General features: G+C 40.9%; 1 protein-coding gene across 2 annotated transcripts in view; it reads left to right on the forward strand.

Annotated features, from left to right (window-relative positions):
• The first annotated feature begins 7,600 nt into the window (after positions 1-7,600).
• MLLT10 (MLLT10 histone lysine methyltransferase DOT1L cofactor) overlaps positions 7,601-22,366 on the forward strand; it is a 134,700-nt gene continuing 119,934 nt past the window's right edge. Inside the window, exons 1-3 of one of the 2 annotated variants that reach the window (XM_050892023.1) lie at positions 7,601-7,637; positions 8,247-8,415; positions 12,156-12,235. In XM_050892023.1, coding sequence (XP_050747980.1) covers positions 8,247-8,415; positions 12,156-12,235 — 249 coding nt within the window. In that variant the 5' untranslated portion in view covers positions 7,601-7,637. The remainder of the gene's footprint in view (positions 7,638-8,246; positions 8,416-12,155; positions 12,236-22,366) is intronic. The other variant, XM_050892024.1, reaches the window with a different exon arrangement.

Consider the following 22,366-nt stretch of genomic DNA (forward strand, 5'->3'; position numbering starts at 1 on the left):
TGAGCGAAGGTCTCCCGTCCGCGGGGCGGGCTAGCGGGCAGGCTGCCGTAGGTAACACGGAGGGGCCGTGTCGGCCGGGCAGAGCGCGGGGTGGGCGCTCCCCGGCAGAGCGGCGTGCGAGGCCGCAGGAAGCGGCGGCGGCGGGGCCGGGCGGCGGCGGGGCCGGAGGAAGCGCAGCCGGGGCTCCCTCTCCTCCAGGCGCTCCCCATTGTTCCCCGGCCGCCTCTTTTCGCGCCGCTTTCCGCCGGCGGGGCTTTCCCGGCCGGAGCGAGGGAAGGAGAGAAGAGCTCCCGCCGAGCGGCTCCGCTCGCCCCGCCGCCGCTGCTGGCTGGGCCCCCCGCAAGCTGGTGTGCTCGCACGCAGCAGCTCGGGGGGGTCCGGCAAGAAAACGGGTAAATAAGTAGAGAGGAGCCTTTAGAAGTGCCATCCACTGAGGGAGCTCCTGTGAGGCTGTAGCTCACGTGTTACTTGAAAGGTAAAAAAAAAAAAAAAAAAACCACCAACCCACTACCGCAGTGGATTTGTACATAAAGTAACATCTGTTTGTGGGTGGATTTTAGAACAGGACTTAAAGAAATCGGGAGAAACGGCTCCGAACCACTGGATTTGGAATAACAAATGTAGCCAAAGAGAATTCTGGAAAGAACTCGTCTTAATGGTCTGTTTATAAAAATGAAGATTAATCTTATCCTGTTTTTCATATAAGCACCATGATGTCTGCATTTTTTTTATTCCCAAGTGATTGTTTTATGTTGGCTTGAGATTTTTAAAGATTTGTTTTATAGGAAAAGTGTTTGTTGTCTCTTTTTTTTTCCCTGAAAATAATTAGAAATTAAATTGTTTTGGTACGCCATTTCAGACCTGAACTTTCTCATGTATTTGCACAGAGGAAGAATTGACTAACTTGATGTTCAAGAAAATTTCCAACAAGTGCCCTTGATCTTCTAAGGGAAAAATATGTCTTTGCACGTTGTTTCTGGAAGATTAAATTAAAACGGGTAGGGGCTTATATTTGTGATGAGGAAAGAATTTCTAGAGAACTAGTTATTTTAAGCAAATCCTTTCTAGGAGAACTGTGATTATTTTTAGCAAGTTATCTCCGAGTGCGTGAGAATTTAAAAGATTAGAAGTGATGTCTAGATTTTTATTTTTTTATTAAATATATCGCCAAGAAATTAACGTTTTGCACAGATCGTGAGCAGCGAGTAAAAGAAGTTAAAGGATGATGTTTATGGATATCACCTAGCTGAAAATAATTCTGAAGTGACTTTCTTCCCCCCACGCACACTTGGGAAGTTGCATGCTTGCAGTCATTGTTTAAGATAATACAGTTTGGGACTTCTCTTTCACTCTTTGTAAACTTGCAGGCTTTTGTGGGACTCCTCCAAATAAAAGCTCAATTCAGTTTAGATGGTAAAAAGCATCCATGTTATTCGAAAGCTGAAGATGCAAGTAATATTTATTAGGAAAACACCACCCTGGTAATATCTAAAGGCATTAACTTTAAGATCGAGGAAAGAAAGATTTTGTTTTGTTTTGTTTTGTTTTACTTCTCCTACTTGAGTATTCCGAAGATGCATTTACTCTTGATTGCTGCTTGGCAATTTTCGAAAGGTAACTACAAATTTAGAAAGCATCGTTCAAAAGGACATTGCTCTTGTATTTACTAAAACAATATATCGCTATTTGAAAACTGTCTCATTGAAAGGGAAGATTAAAAAAAATAGTCAAGGAGAGACCGTTTGTTGCCATTCTTCATTGCTCTTTATTTTGTATTTGTGTGGAATGTGTTGACATATTTCATATATTAAGTTTTTTTCACAAAGGGGCATTGTTGTTACTTTTAATTGGGAAATACCACGATATAAAAATTACCCACATTCCCGACTCTGAAGTACCATAGTAAGATTGACAAAAAGTGATCCGAGGCTTGCGCGCTTAATTCGCCAGGAATTTTAAGCTTCCCAGATACACCCTATGTGGTCAAGTTAGACTTTCGCTCTTAGACAGTTTTTAATGGTCAAAGTCGTACCTAGAGGAAATGTATCTATGTATATATATGTAGAATTGAAATTAGATGGTAACTAGCAGTGGGAACGGAGCTCACTGATCGAAAGACTTTTTTTTTTTTTATTGCATTTGGCAACCTCTTTCTTTCAGAGACACAATACAATTAATTAACATATTCTGGGGCGTGTTTTTGAGATTGGGAAGTGGTGGCCCCTTGTTGAGAAGAAAACACTTTAAATAAAAAAGTAACATTGTTTTGTCCAAATGGTACTGGGAAAAGCAGAGTAGTATTGCTTATACAGCCCACGGATGCGGTTGATTTACTCCAATTTGCTTTAGCATATAACAAACCAGCTTTTCCTTTCCCACGCCTATATTAGATATATGTGTTTTGTTTATACAAATCCATCTAAAATAGGTCTGTATTTAAGATATTTGATGGGAAATTCAGCATGTCGTTTCTCGTATTTAATATGTAGTACAGATACCATTCCTAAATTGAAATCAAATAAATGTGACCTGTGACACAACGCAGTATCACACTGCTGATCGTAACACAACAAACATGAAAAAAGGCTATTAATTTATATGGAATGTTAATTTAGCAAATCCTACATAGAGATATGCCTATAGAAGAAAAGTAATCTGAGGCTTGGTTTTGGAGTGATGCTATGTAAATGTATTTAATAAAAATCCAATGAATTAATACATACCTCATAAAAACCCAAACTTTGAAATGAAGTGGTATTCTTCGAAGAAAAGTCCTGCGTTACGTTTAAGTCGCATATAATCTAAATTCCAGACTTTACTAACCCAGCTTTTCAGGGCTTAATACAGCATTAATATTCAATATGGTTTGCTAGAAGTTTATTTCAGGTTCTTTTGTATCATACTTTAATTATCATTACTTTGACTTGACTCATATAAAAATGTGGTTAACATTTAAATGCCTTTTTAATGTAGAGAATTATAAATTAACTGTCGCATCTAAATCTTTAACTTCTATCACTTGGGGAATGTTAAATCTTTAAAAGGAAATAATCACTGCGCTTAAAAACATCCTGTGCTAGGAATCCTTTATTTAGAATTTTGGTTTGAGATTGTTCATTCAAAGAAAATCCCTTGTTTCATGTTTACTGTAAACCTCAGTCTGAAATTAACATTTAAATGCCAACATTAGTAACAGAAGCAGTACTTGAAAACCACCAATTTTATCCATTGCTGCTAGTTAAGTGGAATTTACCGAAGTCTCCAAAGGTGATAATACAATTAAAAGCAAGAAAATGAATACAATAGTTGGTGGAATTACTTCCCCCTTTCTTTGCAGTCTAAAGAATTACAAAATTTGTAATTACATTCGCGCAGAAGAAAATAGCACAACATATGAAGAGGCATGGTGTCCAGGAGATGCACTGACATGACCTTTGATGCTGCTACCTGTACTTGCATAACATGTAAATATATAGCATGCAAACTCCTGATCAAGAAGTGACTACATGTTAAATGTTGGAACTTCTTAATTATTCAGTACGTTGCATTTGGATAGGTGTTAAATACATATTTGAGCAGTATATTAAAGAATAGGAGGAAAAAGAAAGCTTTACTCTTCCTCAGTGTAATTTAAGAGTAAGCAAGTAAAGATACATTAACATTTTTAAGATGGGTTCTGTAGACATGCTATATTCTTCATAATTGAACATGGATAGAAATAATTTGTTGGATTTAAGGCAGACTGCCATTTAAAACACACTGCATGCAAAGGTCAACACACAAGAGTCGCATTTTATTTTGTGTAAAGTGACCGTTTTGCTGCTGCCTTCCCAGAAATGAAGCAAATACCCACGATTAGAATGTATTTCAGTGGAGACTGTTAATGATTTAAACCCACATAAACAAAAGGCAGACAAGTATCAATGTATTTTACATGGATAATCGGGAGATGTATTATTCTACCTATTGAGTATCACTAAGTTATTGCAATTTTCCTGTTTTCAGTTGCATCTGTTTAGCTGCAGGATGTATCCTTTTGCACATAGGTAAAGATCAAAGCTTTCTCAACAAAGACCCAATCTGAAAATGGAGTAAAAATGGCTATGAGAAATTTGCTTTCTGGAAAGAAGTGAGTTTCCCCACTCTACAGCTCCAAGTCCCAATATCAATTCATGTTTTCTAATATAGTATACGTTTTATAGAAAGTCTATGCTTTTTCTGTTATTCCTGGAAGACTCTTCTGATGACTATATCCAACTGGTAATGTGGTTTTGTAAATGAAAGACTTTTTCTTGTTCAGTGCGTTGTTTTATTCACTAAACTTACAATATGAATTTGCACGCTTTAGGAAAAAAAAGTAGTGAAATTTAAAGCAAGCATTCCAAAATCTTAGTATTATTGTTGGAACTGATTAATTTGTAGTAAAAATTTAAGGTGAATACCTCTTTAGTGCATAGGACTTTAGCTTCACTAACAAAAATAATGTATGTTAACATTTTCTTGAGGAATTCTTTAAACTTTTAAAAACAATTTGCATTTGGAGAGTGTAATTTTCTTTTACTTACACATTCACTCTATTTGAAAAAGTATCTAAAAAAATATGAAAACGTATAATCTTCTTGTATGTTTCTTATAATCTAACTTGTTTACCTCCTAGGTTTTGTAGGTTCCTTTTAAGAGAATTGGATTTTCTCCTTGCATCTAGATTAACAATGAAATTATTCATTCTTACTCACTGAATTATATTCCTCTCTAATTATTTTAATCTCTTATATATCACTATAAGAAGGACAGGCTTCTTTTTTTAAAAAGAAAATTGGCCTTCTGTGTCATGTCAGTGCTTATTAAATACTACAATCATAAGAACATATATGCAACAAGATTTTATGTTCTGATTCCATAGCTGTTATAGGCTTAGTGTTTGCAGTATTTATTTAGTGGTAATGCATTTCTTTTCCTATTTTGCATTTCAAAGGTCTTCTTTAAATGATTGTTTTACAGAACTATCAAGAGGTTATCTAAATTTTTCCATCAAATATTACACAATACCATAAGGTGGTAGTCGTGGAGTTTCAGTCCATGTACATTCTTTCTATAGAAAGAATTAAACAGAAATCCATAAAAAGACAACAAATAAATAATTGAATGTATTAGGCTTGACTGAATTTTGACCAAAGCAAAATTTCAGGCTGTTCAATACTGAGCTGGTGTGTTACATGGTGTGAGATTAAAATATTTTTATTTGAAAACTATACAGTAGGTTTTTCACGAATATACTCTTGTTGCCATGGTGCAGCTTTAATCAAGTTGTTGCAAAGTGATTAATTTTTTCTTTGGTGTTGCTTCTTTATCAAACTAAAAATTGAGCCTTAAAATAGCTAACATTAAAAAAAAAAAAACGACCTGGGAATTGTACTAGTTGCTTTTCAAAGAAGAAATTGCAGGAAGACCTTCTCAATGAATTAAAAAAAAAAAAAAGCTGTGAGAAAAATTTACAATTGTTTGTTACAAGTTTTACTAAATGTATAAATCCATCCAACAAATTAAAACATATTTAATATATTTTCATTTTAAAAGGATATTTATTTTAATTTACCTGTCAGGGAAATAAAGGACAGATTTGCTGCTGTACCGTGATTTTTTTTTTTTTTTTTTTTTTTTTGGTCAGGGTTAACAGAATCATTGAGAAAGCTTTTTAAATTAGATGTCATTTTCTTGACAAGAATGAAGAAGGGCTGGGACAGTGTATCTATCAGCTTCAAATAATTTACGTATTTTTAAAACACCAGGATATATTAATTGCTTTATTTCCTTACAAAGTAATTGCTTGCACCTGCAATTTTCAGGATATTTTTACAAGCTTTAAAAGTAATAAAAATAGTGTTGCAAGTATGTTTTATAATGTAAATAGTTTTATGTTCAAATTTGTATTCTTCAATATTGAGATAGGACATTCGAGTGTGGGATGGGTTTTTTTTGAGAGCAATCACTTGATGACTTTACACAAACTGAAACATACTACATTCCAGTCTCCCCCCCCTCCATTTTTTACATGTGCCTTAAAAATTTCTAAACTCTCAAGGATATTGGAACATACATTTACAGAGAAATGTTTAGAATGTGTTTCAAATGGCTGCGTTAATCGCGTGTTTGGCTGGGCCCTTCATCTAGGAAGCTACCTTCATCATTCCTTTTTTGCCTGCCCTCCATTCTTCCTCTATCTAAATAATTTCACTTAAAACTTTCAAGGAGAGAAAAGAGCTTGACCTAAGATATCCGGCATACAAACTGCAGACTCAGATGTCTCTAGGGGGTAGAGTTGTGCACATCCCACCTCTCTGTTCCACGTAGCAGTTCGTCATACTCCCGTGCACAAGTGCAGATGTTTTATTAGTTAACAATGTATAAAATATAACCTGCATATATAGGGGTCTAGGTAGTGACGTGTCCAGGAATGTACATAATTCAGTAGTGATTTGTACAGATACCATATCAACTAAGCTGGCCTTGCAAAATCATCATGAAAAATACAGTCCACGCAGAAATTCTGCTTCTCCGCCTTTTAGCATGATAATGAAGATAAATCAATTGTATCTTCCTTGCTCAACACTAAATAAATAAATAAATAAATGCTGGCCCCGGGGCAAGCGAGTGAGCAGAATTTTGCAAGGCTGCATTTAATTTCTCTGTGCTCCTAACAATCACCACAATTAGTTCCTTCTGCTACAGGCATACCTGCTTACAATGGAGAATTGAATAGCCTGAGATTTTCCTCTCTGCTGACCACCTCAGCTCGCTCTCTCTTCCCAGATTTTTTTTCCCCCCTCCCTCCCCCCCCCTTAAAAGAGACAACAGAATTGTTTCACTACCCCCCCCCCAATCGCTCAACTTCTAGAAAGGCGTATCCACCTGTAAGTAAAAGTAGAGAACAGCTGTGTTGAAGAACGTTTGTTTTTGTGTGTCTGTGGCCTCCCTGGTTTCTCTGTTTGTCATATCTTCTATTCAGCATCACTTTCGCTGCTGTGGCAGCAATAGCCACGCAGCGCTGCATCCACACGATGAGTTTTGGGGGAGAAGAAAGAGCGGGATTAATAATGCATTAGTTTTGCAGCCCCATCGAAGAGAAAATAAACAAAATAGTAGAAGTTGCGGTGAGGGCAGGGAAGTGGCGTAATAGCGAGAATGCATTAGTCCTGCAGGCACACCGAGGGGATATAAACAGGATAATAAAAGTTGGGAGCGGGAATGCATTAGTCCTGCAGCCACATCAGGGGGAAAATAAACAAGATAGTAAAAATGATTTCTGCGGGGTGGGAGGAGGGCGGGAACGGGGCGAGTCCTCCAGCCTTCCTGAAGGGGGCATGAGCAGAGTGACATCGCGGGTGGGAGCGGGGCGCATGTCTGCCACCTCCCCCGCCCCCCCCCACACACCGAGGGGAGGGGGGCAGCAATAAGCCCGTCTAACGCTCGCCCGGGCTGGGAAGGGAGGCGGTTTCGCACGGGCTGTCCCGCGGCGCGCCGAGCGGCCCGGCCGGCGGCACCGGCGGGAGGTCGCGGCACGGAGCGCGTTAGGGTTAGGCCGGCCGGGGGGGGGCGAGATGGCTCGCCCGGGGGACGCAGAGTGGCAGCACGCCGAGGTGGGTGCCCGAGCGGGGACGGCGCGGCTCGCAGGCCGGGGCGGCGGGCGCGCTGGGCGGGCCGGGCCGGGCCGGGCCGGGCCATCAGGTGCCCGGGAGCGCCGGCTCTTCCGGCCCGCGCGGAGGCGAGGCGAGGGGCGGGCGGGCGGTCCTGGCGGGGCGCCGCTCGCTCGCGCACGCTCTCTCGGCGCGGCGGTTGGAGCCGTTGGGGGGGGGGGGGCGCTCAGCCGCGGCTCACGTTCCATGGGCGGCTCGTGAACCATCGCGAGGAGGCCCAGGCCGAGGCCTTCCCCGCGGGGGCGCGCAGTGCGCCTGCGCGCCGGCCCCGCTCTCTTGCCTGTCTGCCTGCTGTGTGGTGTCCTCCTCAGCGTACCGCCGCCGGGCTGCCCCTGCCTGCTTGCGTGACTGATACAGCCTGGCCGGTTGGTCAGGCGGGGGCGAGAAGAGGCTCTCCGCCGGCGGTCATGGGCCCTAAATCATTGCCGTGGCGGCGGTGGCGGCGGCGGCGGCTGAGTGACTGAGGGGAGACACCGCCGGGGGAGGGGGCAGGCAGGGGGTAAAGCGTGTGTGTGCGTGTGTGTTGTTGACGACGGTGTTTTTAACCCTTAGATGGTCTCTAGCGAGCCGTTGCTGCTGCCTGTGTCACTGGAGGGCGAGTTCTCCAATAGCATGAAGGAGATGATCGGCGGCTGCTGCGTGTGCTCCGACGAGAGGGGCTGGGCCGAGAACCCGCTTGTCTACTGCGACGGGCACGGCTGCAATGTCGCAGTGCATCAAGGTGAGTAGGCAGGCGAGTGCCAGCTCACCCGCTCTGGCCTCAAGCCTCGCTACGTCCTTCTTGATGCTCCCTGTCCTCTTCCCTTGGGCCTGCTTCCCCCCTCTCCCCTCGCCCCCTCCCCCCCGGCCGTTTTTCTCCCCTTCTTCTCTCCCTCCCTCCTCCCAGCTCCTTCTTGTGACCCATAAAGCCTATTTCCCTGTTTCTAGGGCCACGTGCTTTCTGGTCTAACCTGTCCTGTCATCCTCTGTCCTTCCAGTCTGTCTGTCTTTTCCCTCATGTGAGACTTCCTATATTATGACTTCCTATATTATGGCTACGAGAAGGGAAGAACCCCCCCTTCCAGTTTTTTTTCCCTTCCTCTTCCTCCTGTACCTTTTCTGTGTCTATGCTTCCCAGTCTGCCTTTGCACCCTGTTAACAACCTCAGCTGCAGCAGTCCAAAGACTACCTAAAACTCCTTTCCTTCTTTGCAGAACTTCTCACTAATCTCTGTTCTGGCAATTGTTGCTGTATTTCTTTCTTCCTATACTCAATCCCTGTTGTCCCTGCCTTTCCCAAGTTAGAAAAATTTATTTGAGGGGCAGCCAGTAGATGAGGAAGGGTTTAGGATTGGAAGAGAGCAGTGTGTAGGAAAGACTTAGCTGTCATGTGATTTCTTCCTCTGCCTGCCTTTCCTTGAATGTCATTTGGCTGATGTTTCCTGGTATATGAAGAGACTTCCTGTTGTGGTTCTGCAGGGGGAGGGTGCTAGTGGGAATGGATGATGCTGGATTTGTTTGGATTAGTGGAGGCTGGTTGGTTGGTTTCCAGCACAGCTCAGGAGCTGGCATGTTCCCTCTATGTGTGATTGTTTTGTTTCTGTCGGTGGGTTGACCCTTCTTGTGAGAGCAGAGGAAGAGACTAGATTCTGCTGCTTACATCGTAGGAAAGGAAGTTATGATGATTTTTGCTTTATGGTAGCAGAAATAAGGAATAAGATGGTAGTTTCTCTGTATCGACTCCCAAGCAGTCATATGAACTCCATGGCTGGCTCTTCGACTCCTTCTAGATGGTGAACAAATTGGAGTAGACAAAATCCTAAGTCCAGTTCATTAGTCTGAATACCTAGCACGTGTGAAAATACTACTGATGTGTGTCTCATGCTTGGTCTTAAATTGTGTTGAAGATGATATAGTAACTGTTTGTTTCAGGTATGTGCTCCTTTGTAAACTGACAAGAAATAATGAGAAATACTAATAATTTAAGGAGATTTGCAAAAGAATTCAGTTATTCTTGTTAAGGCTGGATTGAACGCAGAGGGGACCTGACAGGATCTGTGAAATTAGTCTGGTTTTGAATCAGTTTTCTGTTGTCTTAAGAGCTGAGTAATGTTAACTCTGCTTTTGTAGAATCTTAGGATCATGAAAAAGAACACTAAAACATGAATATTTCTAGAAGCCATACCTGAACCAGCTATTACTTTTGTATTATCTTGGGCATCTTCCTTTGCATCTAGAGCCTTGCTAATATTTTCAGTGAAAGAATTTGACGATAGCAGCAGTTGGAGCTGAAATAGTGAGAATGACAAAAGTCTGTTTTAAGAAGTATTCCTAATATAGAGATGCACTTCAGTAAATTGGGTACAAGAATATTGAACTTTTTTTTTTTTAAGGTCAAGTCCAAATCTGAATTTGAATCTGGCAGGATGTGTGCAAAGTACTGCTTCTTCTAAATCCAGATGCTGTTGTGGAGGTCTTAAGAAAAGAAGAACTGTATGTTTTGATTTACTGTATCATTGATGTTCTACATTTTGAATTTGATGCGTCATGTGAATGAAGGTGGTAGAGGAAGCATGTCCACTCTTTTTGTAGTCTTTCTGTAGTAAAAGTAGTAGTCCTCATGGTTAAAGCTGGTAGTCCTTATTTGAAGTTCAGACAGAAGTATTATCCGTGAGACTTTATTAACTGCATTTTTTGTTATTATAATTATTTTTAGTTCAGAGGAAACTTCTTTTCAAGTATTAAGTCATTGGCAAGTTGTGGAGGACAAAATCTCTTCATGTGTTTAAAGAAGCTTTGCATAGTAGTGGAAGTATAAACCAAAGGAACTCCTGGAACTCAGTAAACAATATCACAGTGTATCAGAGCACAAATGTGTGTTGGACTCTCTTAGGCTCTAGGTGTACTCTGTTACGTTTGCCGATATAAAAGTACTTCACTTCAACTTTGGTCTTTACCCAGCTCATGTTGCCTTTGGATGTAATTGCCAGCCCTGTCTCTGAGTTGCATTCTGTAATTATTTTCTTACTCTGACTGTTTCTTGCTAATCTAAATGAGTGATTGGATGTTTAAAGTCTCCCTCTTAATTTCTAAAGAGGAATTCAAGGTCCCCCTCATCTGCGGTTAATATAGATGCAACGAAAACAAGATATTTTTTCTCATGTTAAAGAACTTTATTGTACAGTAGAAAGGGCTTATCAAGATAGTTTGGTCTGTCAGTACTTGGATAATGTATTTGAAAATCTGACAACTGATCTTAATATGACTACATGTATGTATATAATAGGAAATGATTTAATTGACTTTCCTGTGTAGAAGGAAAGGTGTATTAGCCAGATGTGTTTTATACTACTATTGCATTACTGGTTTTTGTTTGTTTTTTTTTTTCTTCAGGCTAGCACAAAACCAATAATATGTTTGTATATATACTAGAAGATACTAATTTAGTCTCAACTTTCCTCTTAACTATTAATTTATCTTTTTTTTTTTTTTTTCCTAGTTACACTTAAACCAGACTTTCTTATTTAAGTAACATATGATTGTTGGGAATTGAGGTATTAAAAATATGATGTCAGATTCAGGATTATCTTTTTGAGGAAAATGTTTGGCTTTTTGATTTTTTGCTATTAGTTGTTAAACCCATACAGATATTATAATATACTCACAGCACTTGTGTTCTTGTATTTTCATTCCCTCAGCAGTTCTTAAAGTTTCCTGATCTGTGCATTTCAAACATGAACAGTATTGCCAAATTATTAAACTCTTTTTCTGTGGAATTTCTTATCAAACTCCTGTGTTTTTTTTAATATACTATAAAAATATAGATGACAGTCTTGCAGAGAAATCTGCATGTCTCAAAATCTCTTTCCTAAGGATTCATGTCGTAGCCTGGCTACAGTTGCAACTAATCCTAGCCCTGATGCTCAGTTTAGTTTGTATTTACAGCTCCATATGAATTTTCGGGGGGGGGAAGCAAATTTTCTAACTCTGTTCAGTTTATTATGGATTTCCTGCTGAAGACCAGTTATTTTACTTATAAAGAGAACTTGATAGTAACCAAGTGTATGAATGTCTTATGACAAACTCAGATTGGTTACTTGCTTTTAGTTTTCTCTTAAAAAAGACTTTACTATAAATGATGGATGTTTGTTATTGTGAAGTGTTTTACCTGTTTTGCTGGTAAATAAATAGCAAAACACCACATATGAAACATTGCCGCTTTTGAGTGGTTATATTACTTTTCAAGCTAGTCAGATTTTTTTTTTTATTTAACAAATTTTGCATAAATTTTTAAGTGGAAGCTTGTTGTACTTCCATTTCTAGTACCATTGTGATAGGATTTCACGTGCAATGTGTAGATGTCAATTTGACGTACTAAAATGATGTGAGATCAACTAATACTAAGCTTTTTTTATAACATTCATTTTAGTAGTACTGTAGTGCTGCTTATGTTTGCTGAAATATTTTGTCTTGTTCAAAACAGCTTGCTATGGAATTGTTCAAGTACCCACTGGACCTTGGTTTTGCAGGAAGTGTGAATCTCAGGAAAGAGCAGCCAGAGTGGTATGTGCTTTGTTTATTAAGTAATGCTATTTATAATGCTTGCGTGGATAGTATTTACCCAAGTATCCCAATAATAGTAGAAAATAGCTTAGCTTTCTGTCATAATTCCATCTAGATGCTATTCAGAAAGACCTTTTTTCTTTTTTTTTTTTTTTTTTTAAAGTGGAAATATGTAACTGTCTCTTAAGTATTCTGACAATTTCTGTGGGGGGGGTGTGTGTTTGATTTTTTTAGTGTGTTTGGTTTTCTGTTTTTTTTTTTTTTTTAAGTCCCATTCCCCCGTTCCCCCCCCCCCCCCCCCCCCCCCCCCCCCCCCCCCCCCCCCCATTATTTTCTTCTTATCTGTGGTGTGGATTTTGTGTAATTTTGTCAGCTTAACACTTATATAGTTAGGTGTGGGGAGGAAGTAAAATCTGTGACCAGTTTTCTTTTACAGCAACTTTAGATTGCCAGCTGAAAGCTTCAGTCTAGGAACACTTAACCAATAAGTAGTGTTCTTAATTTCAGAATCTAATGCTTACTTGGAATGTGACACTTCTAATTGAAGAAACATTTTTCTTTCTCTGTCTTTTTAATTTTTTATGGTAAATATTGGGGATTCAGATAATCCTTCTGAACAACAACAAACCCCAACTTCCCCCCCCCGATTACATGAGTTTTTTCCCTTTGGTCAGACTTGTATGTTATTAGGTCAAGCTGCATGATATCAGGCATTTTTAGAAAAAGAATCATGTTTCTACTTGGCACTTTTTAGTTTGTCTTCCAGCAAAAGATGAAGTGAGAGTATTTAGAAAGACTAAACTGTTCCTTTGCCTCTGAAAACATTTTTCATATAAAAATTGGAAGAGAAGGTGGTGCAGCATCTTAGGGTAGTGTGTAAACTGTTTCTAACTTTCATATCTAAAGACAAATGAAGAGCCTGAGACCAAATTTTCAGTTATTGTCAGTGACTGGCAGAGTGTTTACATGAGATGTTTGCTGTACCTATTTCCTTTTCTAATATGAAGTACTATAGAAATGGTAGGATGACTTAATGTTGTGTGAATTTTTGGTACAGGACTGAAGAATCTTGTTCCTCTAGTTTTTCCCAACTTGCCACTAATGCTTTCATAATGTCCTAGTAACCTAGACTTCGTTACTCCTTCCAAAGCAGACCTGTTGGTGAGAGCAAGAACGGATTGATTTCTGTGTGCTCCCCAAATATTTGTCAACAGAAAATCAAAACTGCTGCCCTTTCTAAAGAAAGGCTGTTTCTTTCTTTTCCTGGGAAGACCATCAGCAATGTAAAGTTTTAAGAGTGGCATTTTTTAACGTTGCTGAGTTTGATATATATATAGGTTGACAGCAAAGTTAAAATATAGAGGGGGGGGAAAAAGAGAGATGGTTCCTAGAAGGAGGATTTTCCTGGTGCATGATAGGGAATTCTCATCAGGATTTAGGATGTAGTTATTCCTGGCTTCTTCTGAGACAAGGAGTGAAGGAGAACTGTACTGAGTTCTAAAATAAACAATGTCTTACTGCGTTCCGATAATTTCTTGAGTTTACCAAAGAGAATAGCTTTGATAGGCATTATACTGCTTTTCTTTGCTGTTTGAAGTTAAGAAGGAATAGTGATGAATTTAACTGAATTCTCTGCCCGGTGTATTCTGTTCTTGTTTCCACCTAAGAGGGTCTGTTGATAGTACAGTTCAACAAGTTGATTAGTGATTTTGTTTTGGAAAAAAAAAAAATCTTTCCCATTTGTAATATAGCATAGGTTTAAGTGGTTCTCAAGTGAAACTAATTGTGTGTGAGGTAGAACAGATTGATAACGGTTGAAGTTTGAACAACTACTTATATATTAGTGAGTTAGAAACACGGTGGCTATCTCTGAGGTGTCTTGGAGAAGCCCTTAAGATTCAGAAACTAAACTGAAGCTCTGACTTCAGTCTGAAAACTGGAACTTTTATTGTAGTTAGTTTATCAGACGCAGAGGTTTTAACGCACTTATTTGTAAAAGCAAACCTCCTTATCATCACTATAGGAGACTGAAGCTTAGTTTTGCTGTTGGCCTTTTTGTCTAGAAACAAATTCAGAGTTAAAGTAACCATTTGACATGGAACATGCTTCTACTTACTTATTTTTAATCTTTAAAAAGACCTGAATCTTGTACTCAAGGCATATTTTTCCGGACTGATGCTGGCTGCCTTGTGTGTTTTTTGGGTGTGGGTTGTTTTTTTGTTTTGTTTTTTTTTTTTTTAAGCTGCAGTTACTGAGCAAATCCATTCTGATAAGAGACTAGGGTTAATTGCTTGCACGACTAGTTAGTCTTGCTTTAACAACTGAAAGAAATAGACTAACTCAGGAGCATGTAACTCAAGTAGGTGGGTCACCAGAGAATTTTGCTTAACAGCAGGTTAGAGCAGTTGGCTTCCCATATACTTTCAGCTGTTATACACTGTCTGCTGTGTCCCCTTTCTTTTGAGTGCTGCTGCTAAGCTGGAACGTACTGCTTGTCAGAGTGAAAGGGGTGGCTGATTTTTTTTCAGCCCCACAAGCCTCCTGGCTGGTTGACTTCTGTGTTTTTGATAGTGAGGTGGTAGCCAGTGTCTTGGGTTTTGAATGGTCAGCTACAAGTTGGAAGGCACAGTTCCATGCCTGACAAGTACTGAGTCTTGGCTCTAGCAGGGTCATGTTTTTGTGTGTGTGAGAGAGACTGCAATTTTTGTAAACCTGAACTGTTTGGATAATGGACATATTGAGGTGTCTGATAATTATTTGGCTTACCTTATAATCATGCATATGTAGTACATAATAAATAGAAGGTTGTAATCCCAGTATGCACTTTTTACAATCACTGTGTAAGTTTCTAACTATTAGTTGAAAAATCTTAGTTTTCCCTAAATCAGCTCATTTATCTTAGCTGACCTATGGTGAGCTTGGAACCTGAATCTCTTCAAGATGGGTGGCAACTGCTCCCAGCTTTGCCTGTGTGAGCACCAGCTGTTATTACCCTGCATAGTGGGCCCTTTTGATGTCTTCAGATGTACCTGAACTTCTGAATCAAAAAGCAGGGCAGATACATGTTGATGTAGGAAAAAGTAATATTAGGGTCCATGTGAGGATGTATACATACGGAGTCGGACGTAAGGGACTTTGAGTCCTGGCTTGGGAAATTGGATGGTGCATAAACGTTGTCCGGGGCTGATAGTACTGGTATCCAAAGAGACACTAGGGAAGCTAAGTTTAGGAATTGTAGCACAACTGTTGTTCAAAAAGACTTTTTTCCCCATCATCCTGTTATGTGCCAAACATCTTTCTTGATGATCTTATTTTAAGAATGATTTAATTATAGTATATAGTGGGGTATAAATAGACAATGTGTTTATGGTTTACTACAAGCTACTACTATGCATGCTTATCGTGAAGGAGTTGGAATAATCCTTGTGATAGAGATACCAGGCAGCACAGAGGCATTCAACATTTGCACAGTTAGCTTGGTGAGGCTTATTAGCTACATGTAGATGCTGGTCCTTGTGAATCCAGCTTGATTCAGAGAGACCAGGAGATCTCAGTACTGAACTTCAGTGTTATGAATTCCAGAAGTTTTACTACCTCGAGCACAGATCAGTTTGTACATGTGAAGTCAGATTGCTTACAGCATTGCAAGTGAATTAATATGCTATTGATCTGTGTCACTGGAATATGTATATTATAAGCCTGTCATTGCATCTGGAAGAATCAGTTTGGACTTGGTACAAATTACTCTAACGTCATAAAGGTGGCATTTTTTCCACTTGGCATTTCTGTGTTAGTTTTTTTTGATGGGGTGGCTTATGGAGTTGAATGTAGTACTGTCCCAGAACTGAGTTGGCACATTTGCGTGACACTACAGCTTGTCTAATAAGCCACCTGGATTTTAGTCCTGGGGAATGTGTTGAGGGGGCTATGACTCCCTGTGGAGCTAGCCACGTAATATTTGAGATAGTATTCATCTGGATCTCAGCTGAATCTAGTGTAACTGGAGTCTCTGCACTTGCACATGTGTTTCTTGGAACTCAGTGCGGAGACAGAAGACTGTCATTGCAGAGTCAGTTTAGATCATATGGTACTTAATACTTAAGGATTCAGAGCTGTAGAAACGCAGCTATGCTGTTTACTTCCAAAGCCAGTTCAGGTACGTTGTGCTCTCATAGTGATAGGTTCCTGCTAGTAATCCTGCCAGACCTGAGCTGTTCCTGCATCTGCTGCACAGATGATCCACAGTCTGAACACTTGAGATTTTTATTTTCTTTTTTAAAATCTTTAACAATGGTTGTAGTTCTCCTCTCCAAGTTCCCTTTTAAAAAAAATCTTTCATCACATGCATCTACAAGTTTGTTATTGCAGAGTTGCTTATAAGAGTTGTATGATGTATCCATAGTTTAACACTCCACCCCCAGCATTTATGTAGTATAAAATAACCATAGGTGTAGTATTACTTGCCTTTTGCCTGAACAGAAGGAGGCAAAGAAGGAGAAAGTAGGAATGTAGGCTTTCGATATGCAGATAGGTTGGTGATCAGAGCTCTGACAGCTCTGGCTCAACAGGCTGCCTCCAGGGGAATGGGATCTGTGTACCTGTGCTTAGAATCAGTTTTAGTGTGGTTATTACACCTGTATCTGTAAACTAGGATGCACATTGATAAATACGGTCAGAATAGAGGAGCACTAAACTTAATTTTAGAAGAAGAAAACTTGTTCTTTTCTTTTTTTATTCAGTTTGAAATACTGGCCACCAAATCATTCAGGACTAATATGTGCGTTCTCTTTGAAGATATCTCTTGAAATAATTCTTAAAGAAACTCTGAAATGAATGTTTTTTTTTTAATGTGTATCCAGAATTTTCCTTAAAGGACATTTTATATACGAATATTACTACAACTACTTTTAAGAATACTATAACAAGTAGTAGAAAAATTGCTTTAGTTTTGAGCATACAACAGAAAAATTGACCTATGTGCTTTTGTTATTTGTGTGGCTTTTGCACGGCAGTGAATAGTAAACTTCTAAATAAGAGAAGGAAAAGTGTAAAATAAAAATTGCTAGTAGACTTTTTAATAAATACGAGAAACTGCTACTTATTAACAATATCCTCCTGCTTCCCCCCCCCCCCCCCCGCCAAAAAAAACCCCCAAACCCCAACAACACAATCTTGTCTTTTGTGAATGGCTATGTAGTCTGGAAGGTAGTGAATGTTTGTTTGTAGCTGGATAACTGGGATAAAAAGTGTGCCTAAAGATACTTAAGCACAGCATGTTGTATTAGGTTTGCATGGCAAGATTTTGGTAGCGGGGGCACTACAGGGGTGGCTTCTCTGAGAAGCTGCTAGAAGCTTCCCCTCTGTCTGGTAGAGCCAATGCCAACCAGCTCCAAGATGGACCTGCCGCTGGCCAAGGCCGAGCCAGTCAGCGATGGTGGTAGCACCTCTGGGATAACATATTTAAGAAGGGGGAAAAGTTGCTGCGCAATGGCAACTTCAGCCGGAGAGAGGAGTGAGAATATGTGAGAGGAACAAACTTTGCAGACACCAAGGTCAGTGGAGAAGGAAGGGGAGGAGGTGCTCCAGGTGCCAGAGCAGAGATTCCCCTGCAGCCCGTGGGGAAGACCCTGGTGAGGCAGGCTGTCCCCATGCAGCCCATGGAGGTTAACGGTGGAGCAGATATCCACCTGCAGCCCGTGGAGGACCCCATGCTGGAGCAGGTGGATGCCCGAAGGAGGCCGTGACCCTGTGGGAAGCCTGTGGTGGAGCAGGCTCCTGGCAGGACCTGTGGACCTGTGGAGAGAGAGGAGCCCAGGCTGGAGCAGGTTTGCTGGCAGGGCTTGTGACCCTGTGGGGGACCCACGCTGGAGCAGTCTGTTCCTGAAGGACTGCACCCCGTGGAAGGGACCCATGCCGGAGCAGTTTGTGAAGAACTGCAGCCTGTGGGAAGGACTCACGTTGGAGAAGTTTGTGGAGGACTGTCTCCTGTGGGAGGGACCCCACGCTGGAGCAGGGGAAGAGTGTGAGGAGTCCTCCCCCTGCGGAGGAAGGAGTGGCAGAGACAATGTGTGATGAACTGACTGCAACCCCCATTCCCCATCCCTCTGCGCTGCTATGGGCCGGGAGGAGGTAGAGAAAATCGGGAGCAAAGCTGAGCCTGGGAAGAAGGGAGGGGTGGGGGGAAGGTGTTTTTAAGATTTGGTTTTATTTTCTCATTATTCTACTCTGATTTGATTGGTAACAAATCAGATTAATTTTCCCCAAGAGTCTGTTTTGCCCATGATGGTAATTGGTGAGTGATCTCCTTGTCTTGACCCATGAGCCTTTCATTATATTTTCTCTCCCCTGTCCAGCTGAGGAGGGGAGTGATAGAGCAGCTTTGGTGGGCACCTGGCATCTAGCCAGGGTCAACCCACCACAGTCCTTTTAGGCACCCAACATGAGACATGAGGAATTCAAGATAAGGATAGTAATTGGGACAGGTAACAGGCAAAACATAGACTGAACAGAGCTAGGGAGAGAAGAGCAGAATGATTGTGGGGAATTTCTGTTCTAATTGTGGTGAAGGTGAAACTTCTTTTATTCTGACATGCTATTGATGGAGTGATGTGTGTTTCTTGTCCATTACATAGATGGTTTAAGCCCAGCCGTCAACAAAGCACCACGCAGCTGCTAGCTCACTCGCCGCCCCCCGGCGGGATGGGGAGGAGAAAATACAACAAAAAGCTCGTGGGTTGAGACAAGGACAGGGAGGGATCGCTCACCACTTATGGTCGCAGGCAAAACAGACTCGATTTTGGGGCAAAATAAACCAATTTAATTTGTTAACAACCAAATCAGAATAGGATGATGAGAAATAGAACCATATCTTAAAAACACACCTTCCCCCCACCCCTCCCTTCTTCCCAGGCTCAGCTTTGCTCCCAGTTCCTCTACCTCCTCCCCCCTCAGCGGCGCAGGGGGATGGGGAATGGGGGTTACAGTCAGTTCATCACACTCTGTTTCTGCCGCTCCTTCCTCCTCAGGGGGAGGACTCCTCACGCTCCTCCCCTGCTCCAGCATGGGGTCCCTCCCACGGGGGTCAGTCCTCCACGAGCTTCTCCAACGCGAGTCCCTTCCATGGGCTGCAGTCCTCCATGAACTGCTCCAGCGTGGGCTTTCCCATGGAGTCATGGCCTTTTCCAGGCCCAGCCATCTGCTCCAGCATGGGGTCCTTCACGGGCTGCAGGGGAATCTCTGCTCCACCGTTAACCTCCGTGGGCTGCAGGGGGACAGCCTGCCATCTCACCACGAGCTGCAGGGGAATCTCTGCTCCGGCACACCTCCTCCCTTTCCTTCTTCACTGACCTCAGTGTCTGCATGGTTGTGTCTCTCACATCCCACTCCTCACTTCACTGTAGCTGCCTCTCCTCCTCCTCTTCTTCTTCCACCCTTTCTTTTAGCAGTCTTTTCCTCTTCTTAAATATGCTATCCCAGAGGCGCTACCACTGTTGCTGATGGGCTTGGCCTTGGCCAGAGGCAGGTCCGAGTTTGGAGCTGGGGAAGCTTCTAGCAGCTTCTCACAGGAGCCACCCCTGTAGCCCCTCCCCCGCTACACAAACCCAACACATTGGGTGAGTGTTGTTTGCTTTGCATTTCATGAGTAGGAGAAAATATTTTTTCCTGTTCAGATTTTTTTTTTGTATACGTAGTGAATACAGACCCATAGCCTTGTTGCACTGCGACTCAGAAGATGACAGAATTGCTTAGAATTGCACAGTGCCTGGTCATCAAGGTTAGGAGTAGAAGCAGCAGAAGGTGCTGCAGAAGTGCAGCATAGTTTCTGTGCATCTTCCACTCCAACTGGTGAACTGAACCTTATGCACTGTATTGTGCGCTGTGCATATCAAAGCAGGAGTATTAATGCTATTTTTGATTGTGCTGCCTTCATGCTTGCTTTTTTTGTGTGCTGCATTTTTCCCTGCTTGTATGCATACTTGCTACTTGGTTTCTAAATACACAGCTGAGTTCATAAACTTACTTAAAGCACTTCATTACAGCAGAAGAGGTCTGCTAGTTTTTTTTCAGTTTTGATTAGTTGTAGTTTACCTAAATGTACACCTTATTTGTGCAGTAATTTATAATTACATTATGCTAAATATGGATACATAGAGTATTCAGGCTTTAAGACACAGTGTTCCATCACTCAAGTACTACTTGATCAAGAATTTTTTAACATAGATATCAATAGAACAGGTACTTTAGTAAATGCTCTAAAGGTTCTGTGGCAAAATTACTAACCAAAGTGAGACTAGAGCAAAAAATTTTCCATTACAGGAATTGCTTAATTCTTACGCAGAAATGTTTTGTGACTGTTTCATTGCTAGAGTGTTAAATCACTGGCAGAAGAAGCCTCTAAAGTAAGCAAGGAGCTCCATAACTGCAAGGAGCCTTACTTAAAATGCGTGCTAGCATTTTATACCTAGGAATTTCCAGGGTACAGCTGTGGTATGTTGCAGGAGGACACTGAAGTGAACCACTGCATACTGTGTTTTCTTCTGCTAGATTGAATTGGGTCAGTAGCATACTTCCAGCCTGATAACAAAAGCTTGGGTGTTTAGTTGGAAATCCAGCCAAACATGACAGGTATTTCTCATAGCCTTCTGATGCTTTCCATTAAAGATCAATGTGTAAATCGTAAGCTTTTTGTATGTTTATAATTTGGATTCCTGCAACATCTAGCAGGGTTTACTAGTCTTAAATATGGAGTGGGAGATTTATGGCTTTGGACTTCTGAAGTTGGAGTAGCCAGATTTTGATACATGCTGTGTGTCGTCACTGTGTTACATTGTACTCTATGTTATCTCTCTTCTAGTTACTGTACAAGTATTGAGCAAAAGTGTGACTAAATGTCACCTGTAGTACATACTGACTGGATGGTCTTGGAAGAATGCTGATTTGCATGTTGAGTGCCTCTAATCTTCTTGTCATAGTCTGTAAATTTATTATCTGTAGTAGATGTTTTTGACAGAGCTAACTGAATCTGCATATATTTTTATCTGATGCCTTGATAAAGAGAACAGGGTTGAGTCTCTTTAATTTATCCAGGTATAAAACCCAAAATGCTTCAGGTAGTCAGTCTGTTTTTCTTTTACCTGTCAACTGTCTGCTTTAAAAAAAAAAGTTCTCTCCTTCTCCTGGGACAGATGACTGAATAGAGATGGGGCAGAGATCTGGCAAATTTGTCAGCATCAAGAAATGATTATTTGAAGATGGAGATGACTTAATTTCTTAAGTTGTCAAGTTGCAGAACATAGCACTTTCGAAGAGAAGTACTGACAGTATGCGTTCGTTTGCTCTATTAGTGGTGTCAGCCAGTTGGGGATTCTTAAATGTGGCAGAAGATCTTTTGATTCCTGTTGGTTCTTCATTGTGGCTTACAGATACGGGATTCTGGTGTGAACCATAGATTGGAAACATTGGAACTTCAGTTTGCTTCTCTTCAGACACCTTGGTTGAAAAATTGTGTAGTTAGCTACTTGCTGACTTCTGCTTCAAATACTTGCATGGTTGCAAGCTATCATTTATAGAGACATTTAAATGAAAATATTGAAGGTGGGTATTTTGTGGGTTTATAAGTAAGGTCTTAAAATACTGCAGGTTGAGACTATTGATAAGGTATATTGCTATCCAGCTGCAGTTTAGGAACTGATAAATAAGAAAATGTAGATTTGGTTTTGTAGAGAGCAGTCTCTTCACTGGCTGGGCCATGTATTCCTATAGAAGCTTTTGGAAAAGGGGTTATGTAATTCATCCGTTTTGCTGTAGTGAACAAGTTAAAAATGAAATTTTGATTCTGGCAAGTATTATAAAGCACAGGTGTAAAAAATCAGAAATAAACTCTAATGGGAATTTTCAAAGTACCTAATTGGTTTTAAGGAAAAAAACACCAAAGAAAAGATTAGTAAAATATCAGAGTAAGAGGATTTGATATGAATAGATAGGCTAAGTTTGGTGTGAGTAGAGGTTCAGTAATTTCAGCAGCATCTGGGAATGCTTGTGAGTTTTATTGGACTTTGTGGAGGCCTCAAGGGCTGAGAGGATGATCATCTCTGGTTAGTCTTTGTGTGTTGGCAGTATCGGTTTTGCTTC

Source organism: Gymnogyps californianus, chromosome 2 (genome assembly GCF_018139145.2).
Source record: "Gymnogyps californianus isolate 813 chromosome 2, ASM1813914v2, whole genome shotgun sequence".
Classification (NCBI taxonomy): domain Eukaryota; kingdom Metazoa; phylum Chordata; class Aves; order Accipitriformes; family Cathartidae; genus Gymnogyps; species Gymnogyps californianus.